The sequence below is a fragment of the Sceloporus occidentalis genome, unplaced genomic scaffold (genome assembly GCF_023333645.1).
Source record: "Sceloporus occidentalis isolate IW3139 unplaced genomic scaffold, rSceOcc1.0.p SCAF_3, whole genome shotgun sequence".
In the NCBI taxonomy this organism is placed as follows: domain Eukaryota; kingdom Metazoa; phylum Chordata; class Lepidosauria; order Squamata; family Phrynosomatidae; genus Sceloporus; species Sceloporus occidentalis.
The window spans coordinates 42,950,849-42,964,796 of NW_028316983.1; the positions used below are offsets into that span (position 1 = coordinate 42,950,849).

General features: G+C 39.6%; 1 protein-coding gene across 1 annotated transcript in view; it reads left to right on the forward strand.

Moving 5' to 3' along the window:
• Positions 1-1,176: 1,176 nt before the first annotated feature.
• The window catches only part of LOC149315820 (arf-GAP with SH3 domain, ANK repeat and PH domain-containing protein 1-like), a 45,582-nt gene continuing 32,810 nt past the window's right edge, over positions 1,177-13,948 (forward strand). Inside the window, exons 1-7 of the mRNA XM_089518275.1 lie at positions 1,177-1,302; positions 3,692-3,764; positions 4,596-4,741; positions 7,229-7,294; positions 8,525-8,574; positions 8,682-8,811; positions 12,396-12,481. Of these exons, the coding sequence (XP_089374401.1) occupies positions 1,177-1,302; positions 3,692-3,764; positions 4,596-4,741; positions 7,229-7,294; positions 8,525-8,574; positions 8,682-8,811; positions 12,396-12,481 (677 nt within the window). The remainder of the gene's footprint in view (positions 1,303-3,691; positions 3,765-4,595; positions 4,742-7,228; positions 7,295-8,524; positions 8,575-8,681; positions 8,812-12,395; positions 12,482-13,948) is intronic.

Consider the following 13,948-nt stretch of genomic DNA (forward strand, 5'->3'; position numbering starts at 1 on the left):
CCAGTTGCTGTCATCCCAGTTGGACTTTGGAGCCACGCTTCAGCTTCTGGAAATTGCCAGCTCTGCTACAAGGGTCCGATTTAACCCCAGGACTCATTTGAGTTGCTGACAGTGGTTGTTGGACCCCAGCAGTTGCGCTGACATGCATTTCCCCTGCAGCAGCATCTGCTCCATTTTCCCCAGGCTGAGCACTGTTTGCCTTTTCAGAGAAGACCAAGGCAATGAAAATGTTGGATAATTCTGCTTTTTCTCTGTCCTCTGTTAGTATTTCATCATCTTCTCCACACACTGGCCCTAGTATTTCCTTGTTCTCCCTTTTGCTATGGGCATAACAAACAAACAAAGCCTTTTTTTTTGTTTTTGTTTTTAACTTCCTTAGCAAGCCTGAGATCACTCTGCATTTTAGCTTTTCTGACTTTCTCCCTACACATGCTGGCTATTTGTTTGAATTCCTCTTTGGTGATTCCCCCCCCCCCCCCTTTTCATTTCTTGTATACGCCCCCTTTAAATCTCAGCTCAGTTCTTTAGACATCCATTCTGTTGTTTTTTTTAATAAACAAAAATTTCCCAACAAAAATATCCTGGCAATGCATTGTGCAGTGGAAGACATCTTTGTTTCCATGCCCCAGCCCATGTCCTGTGCCTTTTTTCAGTTGGCAGGGGGAGGGGAGTCCATGTTGTAAAGACACAAAAGAGACCCGGGGAGTCTCAATGGGGGTTCTGGGAATGCAAGAAGTGTACATTCAACCCAGTGCAGAACTCTGACTTCAGCAGATTCAGTACACTGGAATTCCCATTGAGATTAGAAAATATCCCACAGTTCCCACAGTGGTGTAGTTGTTTTAGTCTGAGTACATGAGGGTTAAAATTGTACGTTCTCTTTGATAAAGCAGAATGCAGTGAAGTCATTCATTCCACAAGCGGTTGAGGGCATTTACAAGTATCATGTAGGTTTCTTGGAAGGAAAGCCTGAGTTTCTCAAGATGAGAAATGAAGGAAAAACTCCAGATTTACTACTGCCCTCCCTTTCAGATGTTTGTGGCCTCCTTGACTACCCTTAGCTGCTTCCTCTCAATCCATTCCTGTTCCTCTTTTTTTGTGGCCTGACATTCCGACTTTGCAGCTTTGCTAGCTAGGCTGGCACTCTGTCCTTGCATCTAAACTTTATCTGGCAGGATGCCTGAGTTAATCTCTGTCCAAGAGTTTATCTCCCAGACCCAAGAGGATCTGAGCTCTCCAACAACCTCTTCTTTTACCAACCACATGGGCAAATGCAAGAGCACGGTGTGTAGTCTAGACGAGGTAAGCGAGAAGCAGTTTTGTGTAGGCTGAACGGATTCGGATTTGGGATCCTATAGGAGAATTTGCTGTGGAGTCTTACTTGCCCTATGTATGGAAATGAAGAGCAGGAATTTTCACCTTACCATTGTTGCAACAAGCTGAGAAGCGTTTCTTTTTAAGTTATTTAATAATTTGTACCTTGTTTTTTTTTCTTTAAAAGAGGAAGCTCAAAGCAATTTATATAATATCTATATGACTTAACAGAAAATAAACAGAAATTTAGAGAGGACAACATTAAGAAAAATAAATAGAAACAAACATTAAGAAAAACAAATAGAAAAACAAACACTCAACCACTTAAACAGCTGGAAATAGGCCTACTTAATGGACAGTACTTCCTTTCCTTTCTGATTGACTGAAAGGATATGTTTAAGAGAGAGCCAAGGAAAAAAGTTTGGCAAGAGTGTTGTGGTTAGTGAGTTAGTGGTCTTAAACTTTGGACAGATGGATTTCACCTCCGAAACAGAAAGATTTCAGAGCAGGGCCTCCTTTGTAATTGTGAAAGACATACAGGTAAAGGATAGGGCAGCCCTACGAAAAAGAAGATAATGATCTTGCACCTTTAATAATAGCTGTGTAGTGTAGAAGAAGAAAGTTAAGCAGGTGTAGCTGATCACGCAAGCTTCACCTGTTGAAATTCCCTTTTCTCACAGCTATGAGATCTGCCTTCTTTTTTCATGTGGTCAAATTGATTAAGGCTGTACTGGTAGACTGTATATACAGTATCAGTAAGACCTACACCTGAGATGTGACATTGATGATTTACATTACTCTGCTATCTATACAATCACTTAGTACTGTAATTTAAGTTCTTTCCCTTAGTAGAAGACTTTGCTGGCAAGTTTTAAGATCCTGGGAGTAAGTAAGTGTTACTCATCAAACCAATGTCACTTCTTCTGACAAGACACATCCTGGAGTGCAGGAGAGACACTGTTGGCTCTGTGATGTATCCATTGCTTTCTTGTGAGGAAAAATAGTTCTTATGATGCATTGTTGTAGGACATTTTTCAAAATACATGTCTTGTTGCTTGCAACTATATTTGCAGTGCAATTGGAGGCATCTTCTCATTTCCCTTGGATTGTAACTTCCTTCTTCCCTTGTCATTTCCTCTTTTAAAATTCACTGTATATCTTTTTCTCTGTGAACAATTATCTGGCAGCCAGAATTCCTCATTAAGCTTTGCATAATACCAATTAGCAGACCATGACACATAGTAAATATTGCTTAGGAGAGAGTATAAAAATAAAATTAAAACTAGTAACAGGAAACCTTTCAGAAATACTAATAGTTTCTAGGCTGAAAAGAAAAGACTGTCACATCAGGAAGTGGAAATATTGCATGAATTCAAACTGTCATTGTGAAAGGCAGTAATATTCAAAGCAACATCCGGAACTTGGAGAGAACAACATAGAATGACAAGTAATGTTGATGCTGTAATAACAGCAGTGAAACCACTGTAATATGTGAAGATAATAACCCATGTGTTTCTAATACCACTAGAAAGCATTGTATGTAGATTAACCCTGCACAATGAGTAACAGCAACATCATGCTGGGACCTAAAACATTTTTGGAGTGTTTCAGGCAACAACATTTGTTTTTGTTGCTAATACTGTGCTGTTTTTCAGTTGGGGAGGGGGGGTGATGCCATGAGGTACTGCAATGGGTGATGCCAATCCTAATGACACACTGGGTTCGTGGAAATGTATCTCATGCCATACCCTGTATTATCACTATTTAGTTGCTGTTGTATGCCTTCAAGTTTTTTCTTGACTTATGGCAAGATTGGTTCAGAGAGGGGTTGCCACTGCCTTCTTTGGAAGCTGAGAAAGTGTGAGTTGCCCAAGGTCATTCAGTGAGTTTCTGCGGTCCAGTAGATATTCGCATCCTGATCTCCCAGAGTCCTAGTCCAACATTCAAGCCAATACACCAAGCTGGCTTGCATTTAGGATCTTAAAATAATAGATAAATATCATAGCTTGTTGTTACTCAAAAGCCACAGTAGTTTAATGCCTTTATTGGGATTTTTAAAACCCCATAAAATAGTGGGCAAGCTTTTGAGTTATCCAGAACTCTTTTTCAGTCTTTATAGTAGACAAAACAATTAAGGGTGGTGGAAAGGAGAAAGCTAGGGCATGGCATTGAAGCCAACCATCATTTATGAAAAAATAGAGAAATAGCCATTTCTTCTAGATACAGTCACCAGTGCAACTTGAAATTTGTTTTGCTCCTAGTAGATTCTAATATAACTGTATATGAGCATTCTATGTCATTTTTTTTTTAAATTGGAGGAGAAGGGAGCAGAACACATGCTTAAGACCTCTTTTCTCTTTCTCCCCCATGATTTTAGGCCTTGGATTCAGATCGAACTGTTCTGCAAAAATTGAGGAAAGCAGTGAAAGCAGAACACACAACTGGGCAAGGTTAGAGTACGACTGGTTATAACAGAAAGGGGTGTGCGGTATGGAGAGATCAGGAAGACTCAAAGGATTCCTGTACCTTTTAAGGGTTGCTTTGAACAGGGCTTATAGAACTGACTTTAACAAAACAAAACAAAATCCTAAAACCTCAGTATCTGCCAACCAGAGCCTAGCATGAAAGACATAAGATGAAAGCATCATGAGACAAGGAAAGAAATGGACGAAGTAATATTTTGCAATTATCAAATAAATGAGAAGCAAAATTTGTGTACAGCTACACACAAATCACCTATATATATATATATATATATATAGATGTACCTTCTGACCATACTTCTATGTTGGAAGAGCTAATGTCACACAATGTATTATTTATTTATTTTTATCCCATCTTTCTCCCAAAGTGGGACCCAAGGTGGCTAACATCTATTTATCAAAGGATTTATCAAAGGATACAGAAGCTGCCTTGGAGTTGAACATAGATAACACAAGCATTGCCCCTGAATCAGTTCTTGCTCAAAGAGAGCAATTGCATCCTAAGCTATTTCAGACCTTGGGAGGGTTTTTTCTCTCCAAACTACAGCTCCCAGAATCCCTCAAGCTCACAGGGGATTCTGGAAACTGTAGTTTTAAAAGTAACCTTTCTATGCCAATTCTATGAGAATAAGTCCCTTTGAACTCGGTGGCACTTACATCTGATTTGATATGTTATGCTTTAACATAACATCCTTTCTAGTTCAACAGGCAGCCTACTGTTTTATACTTTTAGGGCTTATTTTATTTGTTTCAAAAAGAGATGTGCATTAATGCTCAAATAGCATTTCCTCCCTGTAGATCTCATTGGCCACTTAGAAGCTCATATTGCTGCCCAAGAGAAGTTTTCAGAAAATTTTTGCAACAACAGCGATGAGAAGTTGGCTGAAGGTTTTATCACCTTTGCTTCATTTTCACGGGAGCTGCTGGGAGCTGTCAAGAGCCTGGTATAAACTTTTCCACTCATCTACCCAAATGCCTATAGGAACAGAGCTTGGAAAAGTTACTTATTAAGATTAAACTCGCAGAATATCACAGCCAGAATGGCTATGTGGGTTGGAGGATTTGCAGTCCAGATATTCTTGGAATTATAACCCCCAAAGTAATTTCCATGCTCTGGATAGATGACTCACTTTCCCATTTCTTTCACAGTGGATGATTTATAGGGCCTTAAAAAAATTTCTTGTTTGATTTCTTCCAATATGGGACCCGAGCCAATCAATGAGTATAGAAATGTAGCCATGAAAATATTCTAAAAGGCCTGAATCCCACCAGTGGTGTCACCGGGGTGTGTGTGCGTGTGTGCACTGGACCAGGTTACACCCTAAAGGGGTGTGTGACACCACTGCACCTCAAACACCTACATTTTGGCAGAAGCAGGCTGTGGCATCCATCTGCTTCCTTTTAAAATGCTTTAAGAGATGGTGGGATGGTGGGAATTTTTTAAAAGTTTTATTCTTTTTAAATTTACTTTAACATCACATTTTAACCACATCTTCACTGTGTATATGTAAATATATTTATGATGTGCATATGTTTTTGTAATTTGATTTTACAATTTTAATTTTGCTAGTTTGTCAGAACTATTAGCATTACATTCAGTGGTACATGGGAATTACAATTTACGAATAACATTAGTACAAAAAAGCATTACCAAGGACTCTATATGCTGTGAAATGGGAGGAGGTCAATGGGGGGGTGACACTACCGCACAGGGTGATACCAACCCTAGTGATGTCACTGCATCCCACCGCATTTCAATTTTTTGAGATAAAATTGCCATGTGTTTAATTAATTGTCTTTTATTAATGTATCTTTATCTTGTGTTTTGTTAATATATTTTATTTCATTATGAAATTTGATTTTCCCATTTTTAAGTACTTTATAGTTAGTGTTGCCAGGTTTTCAAAACAGCAATAATATACAGTTGAAATTCATGTCAAGTAGGGTTGAAAATCATGAAGTCACTATTAACAAGTTTGTAGCCTATCTAAATACCAAATGAAAGTATTGATTCTTCTATTGACATATTGTCCACTTTCATAAATGTGTACATGTCCATCATATGGAAGGCTCACACCCAAAAATACGTGGGGTGTTTTTGGGGGGGTTTTTTTTGCATCTTGTTCAGTCTATATAGGAGGAAATGCTTTCCAGCGCTCAAATGGGGGACATCTCTTATAATAAGGGACACCTGCCAGTCCTATAAGGGACACGTTTTCCAGACCTCAAATAAAGAATGTCCCTTTTAATAAGGGGCACCTGGAAACACTAGTTACAATAAGAAATATTTTTCCCAAAGGGATTAGGTTTATACTTGTCTTTTATTTTGATTATAGCATGGGTTTTCATGTCTAAATTCATCAAATGCATGAAGTTTTACCCGAGTTACATGTCGCTACCTGCACTTCCAATGGAACATTAAATAATTTTGTGGCAGTCAGAAACAGGATGCATGTATTGTATATGGCACATGGATGGGGATGATAGGATACTATATGCATATTATTATATTTAAGGTTGGAGAGATGATACTGGCTACCAACTATAAGGCTGTGTTGTCTTCTGAGCAGAACGTGAATTGCCTCACAGCATAAACTAGTATTATCTGCAGAGTAATCCTATTGTGCAGACTGTTGTTTTGATGGAATAGATTGAACTACGCAGCTGTTGGAACACAGAGGCTGCAGTAAAGGACTGGAACGGATGCTCTTTGTGTCTATTTCTCTTATCTGCAATGGCAACTTTATATGTTGGATTCCTTCAATATTTTGCTGTATCAAATAAATTAAGCTATATAATATATGGTGTTAATGCCTCTTTTGCAAAAGAGCAGTCAGTTTGTTCCATCTGAAAAAGCTTTGGATTTGGCTAAGGAAATGACATAAGATTACAAGATAGTATACTCATGTTGTTATGAGACTAGCACTTCCAATCTCTCCGTGTCTCTGTGCTTCTACATTCCCAACATACCTGCAGAATCTGCAGGTGATTCTGGAATAAACTTCTATTATGCATCACCCTGAAACGTTCATGGGATTCTATCATGAAAGGATAGCCCAGAGAACATGGTGGTCTTTAATTTCTTAGCACTTCAGGTGCTTTGTACTGCTTCTCCCATCCCCCCCCCCCCCAAAAAAAAAACCTACAGAACATCCATTAAAAAAGGAATGATAGACCAGCTACACAGCATCTTTTGATTGGTTGCATTAGGAGAAATCCTTTTGGAGTCATCATTCATCTTTTAATCTAGGTTTTTAGAGAAGTCCTAAATCTGTAGTATTCTCTTCTCTTAATGAAACATGTCCTCAACAGGATGTCTTGAAGTTTCTTCTGTTCATGGAAATATGATGGAATAATGATCATACAACCATATGTTATACTGTCTGGTGCAAGTCATATACTGAACTTATTCTTTATTATTATTTTTTTAGTTGCTGAGTTTATATCACAACATTCACTTTTCCTTGGACTCACTGATCAAAGGAGATTTCAAAGGGGTGAGCAGGTGTTTAATAAGTTTTAGTTCTCTCTTCTGTGATTATATTGAAATGAGAGATAGTGTTCTACTTCTTGTTGTGTGTGCCTTCAAGTCATTTCTGACCTATGGTGACCCTAAATTGACCTTATTATAGGGTTTTCTTGGCTGAATTTGTTCAGAGGGAGTTAGCCCTTGTCTTCCTCTGAGGATGAGAGGGTGTGCTTTTTCCTAGGGGCATCTGGTGAGTATCTGTGGCTAAGTGGGGATTTGAATTCTGTTCTCCCAGTGTCCTAGCCCAGTACTCAAGCCACTATGCTATGCTGGCTTTCTGTTTTACTTCTACTGTCAATAAACTCCTATTCTGTAAACCACTGTGAGTCTTATTTCTGTACTTGATAGTAGGTTTGTTCTTTTTGGATCAGTCTTGTTATCAACACAACATTTCGCAGGGTGAGTTATAGCACAAAATACAAGCTTTTCATACCAGTAGTTTCAAGTTTGCATCCCACAGTTTCCAGGTAAAAGGATCAGGTGCAAGTTGTCTTGGCTTGAGACCATGGAGAAGTTAAGATTTGATTTAAGTATAAGGCAGCTGGTCTCATATGTCCAGTGTTTTCCTTCTCTATAGTTTAATTTGCTTTATTTTGTTTAATGCATGTGTATTTATGTATGGTTTGGTTATGGATTTAATAATGTATGTTTGGTTATGGTTATGTATGTTTAGTTATGGTTTTAATAATAATTACAGGGACTTAACACTAATTGTCTTGTAGCTCAAAAACTTTGAATTCTTTCGATTTTGGAATTTTGGATATGAGATACTCAACCTGCATTGATGAGTATAGCTATATTAGTTTGGTACAGCAGTTACCAGTTTTACATATGATAAAGAGGGCTAAAAATAAATACATGAAAACATGTCAAAAAATTGTTAAACTTTAATGTGCCACAAAACTCTTCCTAGAGTTTGTTAGACACACATCAGTGCAGATGGTATAAAAGGAGAAAAATAGCTAATTTTTCTATTAAAATTGAAAATACAGTCAATACCTAAAGATAAAGTTAAATGAGTTGAATTATAAAATTCATAAAAATAACAAATGTGAAAAATATAGGTTGTCTTTTTTTCTCATATAGAACAGCAGAACAGTTATTGATGTATAAGATACACAGGAAACCTTCAAAAGTACCAGCACAGAAAAGAATGAATAAATATGAGATTTATCATGGTTGCTTGGTCTCTTAATAGGACTTTAAAAAGCCCTTTGAGAAAGCCTGGAAGGACTATGAGAGCAAACTGTAAGTTGGCCTGGTCATACTCCTTCTCTTTAAGCTAGCTTTAATTTAGCTGTTACTAATACAATACTGTTGCACACAAATAAACACTTTCTTATTCCCTATTTAAGTGCAAAGATAGAGAAAGAAAAGCGGGAGCTGGCGAAACAGTATGGAATGGTGCGCACAGAGGTTGTGGGAGGAGAGATTGCTGAGGAGATGGAAAAGGAACGAAGGATGTTCCAATTACACATGTGTGAGGTGAGGCAGACGGCAAAGTGCTTCTTCCCATCTGACAGCTTCTTATGTGTATTTCAATCCATGTGAGCAAACTGCATGGTTTCATGTAATGATACTCATGCAGTCTACTTCTCTTTGTGGAAGAGAGTTTGGTGCGTTACAGACAGCCCAGAAGGGGCAGTCTCGCGCCGCTGCTGGTTGCTGCGTCCGGGAACCGCAGCATCCAAACCGCGTGGTTTCCAGACACAGCAAAGAAGGAGCGCGAAAATCACGCTCCTTCCTCGGCCCCGGAAGAGACACCGCGAGGTGCTAGTCATGCACTCGCGGTGTCACTTCTGCCGTGTGAAGTGCGGATGCAAAGCGTCCGCTACGTCAAAATGGGGGCAGCCGTGTGGCATGGCCGCCGCCATTTTGACGTAGTCATTACACGCGAGTGGCAAGGCGCTTCAGGAAGCACTGCCCCTCACGCTTAATGACGGTGCAATGACGGCGCCTCACGGGCCCATCTGTAACGCACCTTTGATACCAGAAAGGTTCTTATGTAATGGACTAAGGAGAGGCAAAATTGCAAGAGAGAGTTGTCGCAAGTAACAGAAAGGAGGCGCGTTCTAGTTTCAGTTCACAAAAAAGGAACTTATAAAATGAGCTGACACAAAGGACTTCCGTAGAGGAGTCTCTCTCCCACACTGGTTTTAGATGAGGCTTTTATTTTGCAGTTGCCTTGCCCTGTTCGTAAACTTTTATTGGGGAATTCCAACGTTGTCTTCTGTTTGTAACCTGCTTGCTTTCCTCCTGGTTTTTCAGTCCTTTTTTTTTTTTCCTTGTACATGAAATCATCTTCAGGAAACTCCCATAAAGAGATACTACTGCTCCCATTGATCACTGTTGTATTGATTATTGTTCTGTTGTATTGTTTTGTTGCTTGACCCTTCGGTCAGTTTTAACCTGTATGGTTTTAATTCTTTGTTAGATTTAATACCTTTTTAAGGGGGGGAGGATACCAGGGATTTGATATGTTGTATATTTTTAACTTGTTAGCCGCCCCGATTGTTCTCAGAGGGGCGGGATACAAATAAATTTTATTATTATTTTATTATCTTTTGAGTGGTGAAAACTGCATAATGCTGTCCATTCTTGCACTAGTGACTGTCAATCTGGAAGAGAGTTTCCTCATCTTGGGATGCCAATTGAGGTCTCAGGTATCTAGGTAGGGTAACAAGTCTCCAGGCAAGAGGGCTGAAGGAGGATTTTCCCCTGTGCATAAGGTGATTTTAAAGCCTGGGTGTCTGCCCTCTGCCCAGTTGGTGCCAGGGCTCAGCGCAAAAGATCAGTGCAAAGGTGTTTACATGTGTGTTTTGCTTGCTTTGGCCATTGGTGGGTTCCTTCACAATATACCATTTTAGCACAGTCAGACTACGTATCCACGGATTCTTTATCCACGGATTCGACCATTAATGGCTTGAAAATATTCCAAAAAAAGCTTGATTTTGCTACTTTACATAAAGGGACACAATTTTCCTATGCCATTGTATTTAATGGGACTCGAGCATCCACAGATTTTGGTATCCACGAGGGATCCTGGAACCAAACCTCAATGAATACTAAAGGCCCATTGAACTTTGATTCCACTTTAACTGGCTTCATCCTAGGATTTGTAGTTTGATGAGATCACTTAGAATTTTCTACTGTAGACCAGTAAGTGCCTCAGGAAAGTAGAAATCCCAGGATTTCAGTGGGTGCAGAGACCTGAATGTTGTACACAATATTTATTTAGAAGATGGTACAGAAAATCCGCACTATCTGCTATAAACGCACAAAAACATTTTTTGCAATTTATACACAAAAGGCAACCCACTGCAACGTGGCTAGGGTCAACTAAAACTGCAGGGAATGTGGGTTGTTTTGTGAGCCTGGTCTGGAAACACCTCCAGTCCCAGGACATCGGGGTAGGAAACAGATTTATATGATACCCCATCCAGTCTGGAGTGGAGGGATATTCTACAATGGGAGGATACCTTGAAATATTTAAACCAAGTAAATATATAAATAAATAAAACATTTTAAGCCTGAACTAATGTAGGGCATTTTAGTTTGGATCCATAAATGTGTTCAGCAGGGTTCTAAAGGTGCTGGAGGAAGAGGCAGAGAGTTCTTCCTGTTCTAGTTCCCTGAAAAGCTACTATTAGAAGCTTCAGGGGACCTAGAACAGCATGAGAGTTGATCCTGGGAGCAGTGGGGAAGGGGGAAAAGACAAAATCAGTTCCTCACTCCTTTCTCTTCTCCCATGGAAACCATTTGCCATGCCTTGGTGTCATGACCTGAATGGTATAGGCCAACCATTTTTGTCTGAAAACGTGTAGTGGAGATACCCAAGAGAGAATCCCCCAACAGGGCTGACACAGAAACAGGGACACCAAATTTTGATTTTAATCACTATGCATGTAACATTTATTAAACATTTATACATATATACATATATACAGCATGCTTTGGTACCAAAAGCACACACAAACTCACACAGGCATACTATACTCACACACACTAACCCCTCTCGAAAAGGAGGATCAAGCCTCTCAAAGGGGCGATGGGTGTTCTCTTGCAGCTGATTCGGAGACACACTTTTAGGGAAATTCCAACAACCTTTTATAGGGTCTTTCAGTCTTTTTTTTCTTCTCCTTTCTGGTTTTGCAGTACACATTTACGTCTGTTTCCTTGTTTTCACATTCCAGTCTATGTTGTTCTTTCTTGTTGTTCATCAGGACTGTTTTCATAGTCCTTATCAACTGATTGTCCTTGTTTTACTCTGGTCCTGTTACATTCTGTTAATGCTGAATTTGTGATCTTCCCTTTTCCCTGTTTAGTGTGCCAAATCACCATTTTATCATGCATTGCACTCTCCCTCATTTTCTTCGGGGTTCCCACTCATTCATTACACTGGGACCCTTTCACAGTAGGCAACTATAGAACTATAATTATACTTTAATTGTCATTGATGCATCTTGTGGAATCCTGGGATTTGTAGTTGGTGCGACTTTGGAGCTCTCTAGCAGATAACTTTGTATATGTGTGCACAAGCACATATGTGCTTTTAAATCACCTGGCAGCTTATGGTGACCCCATGAATTTCATATTTTTTTGAAAGAAAGAATTCTCAGAGGTGGTTTTGAATATAGACTACAATATAGAAAAAGAATGTCCATTCCACAATTCACTGAAAAATTTAGTCCATCATAGTGAATGATGAAATAAGTATGTTAACATCAGAAATTGAGTATTTATAGCAACTGAAAGATAAGAATAAAAGAATAGGCTTACCAAAGTATTGCACCATCTTCAAAGAACGTTTGCTTTATTTTGTAACTCATGAAATATAATTAATTCTGATGATTTTATAGCTCTTGCAGTAGATCAATTATGATGGTAATGAAAGATGTAGTCTACCAAAAATATTACCAGGTTCTAATTAAATGTATAATCTGGAATAATATGTTTTGTTGGAAGCATAACTAATCATTGCCAAACATACTTTAGCTGTCAAGGACAGAAGATAAGTCAAGAAACAAAACTGTAACTCAGCAAGTTAACTGTTTTTCCTTTCCCTGCAGTATCTAATTAAAGTGAATGAAATTAAAACCAAGAAAGGAGTTGACTTGCTGCAGAACAACATAAATCACTGCAACTCCCAATTCAAGTAAGTGCAATCCATTCTTTATACTTTTATTCCTTCCAGTTTTATTTAGAACACAGTAAATAAAGCAGTTTAAAGATTATGGGTTTTTGCAGATGTGAGCCTACTTTATTGTATTCATTTATTTTTCATTATGTATGTCAGCTTCCCATCAAGGTCATATTTCAGTATGTATTACCCTTGTCTAATGCACATCTTTCCTTCCTTTTTAAAGGGGAAAAATCATTTCACCCTGTTTTGTGGGGGCACCTTTCATCTGCGTTGTGTTTGTGTGGATATTAATCTGTAGAAATATTTGGGGCATTCTTATCCTAGAATATTCCAGGATTCTTCTGCCAGCAGAAATCTCTAGTATAATAATGACAGCCTCTTGCTTTAAAGCTATGATGCTAAAGATGTGACAAATGTTATGTTACTCCATTGGATCTTTGTCTAAGGCCTAGCTGATTTAGAATTCTGTAAAATTGCTTTGTCCCTCAAGACTTAGTAATAAGATTTAGGTTACAGGTTTCCTTACTTAAGAATAGTTCCAGAGAGATTGGTTGGCTTTTGAGGAAAATCCTGTGAATAAAAAGGGGCACTAGAATTAGGGTTGCCATAAGCGAAGACCTCCAAACCGGGGGGAATGTAGGACAACATATTAAAATGTAGGATTTTTTTTTTAAAAAAAAGTCCTACATTTTGATATGTAGGCCTCGCCGGGGCCCGGGAGGGAGCGTCTCCGCAGCCGGAGCTCCAACCGCGGAGAGCCCTCCCAGGCCTCAGCGAGGCTTTGGAGGACCCTGCAGCCGCCTCCAAGGCCTCGCCGGGGCCCGGGAGGGAACGTCTCCGCGGCCGGAGTTCTGACCGCAGAGAGCCCTCCCAGGCCTCAGCAAGGCCTTGGAGGACCCCGCGGCCACAAAGAAGGCACGCGCGGGCAGGGCAGTCCCGGTTTTGGCGCAAAACCGGACCGGAACTGGGCTGGCCCCGCCAAAAGCGGGATTGCCCCACCTACAGGCAGGATATGGCATCCCTAACTAGAATACCTCTTTATCCACAGGATAATCACTTAATAACTGCAATGCCATGAGACATCGTGTGAAAATCTTAGCATTATTGTGCAATATTGACGGGAGCATATTGCTATGTTCCCATCTTTTTTGGTAGTGTACTAAGGTCCACTGTTGGATGAAAGCCAGCAGCTAGTCTGATGTATCCTGATTGCTGGCTTTCATTAGATAGTGATTAATCAAGTTTGAAGCTAGAAGAAAACCGAAGAAAGAGGCCTGAGAGTTAATGAAATAAATGATTTTTTAAACTGTTGGTCTCTTTCCCACTTATATTTCCGGTGCGTGGGGTGAGAGGGAGAAGGAGAAGGAGAAGGAGAAGGAGAAAGATATATATTCCAGAACAGGGCTATGAGGTGAGATGGGGGGGCAGTGAGCAAAGGTTTGACTACTCTGACATGTCCCAGTTTGGGGAGTGGGGATG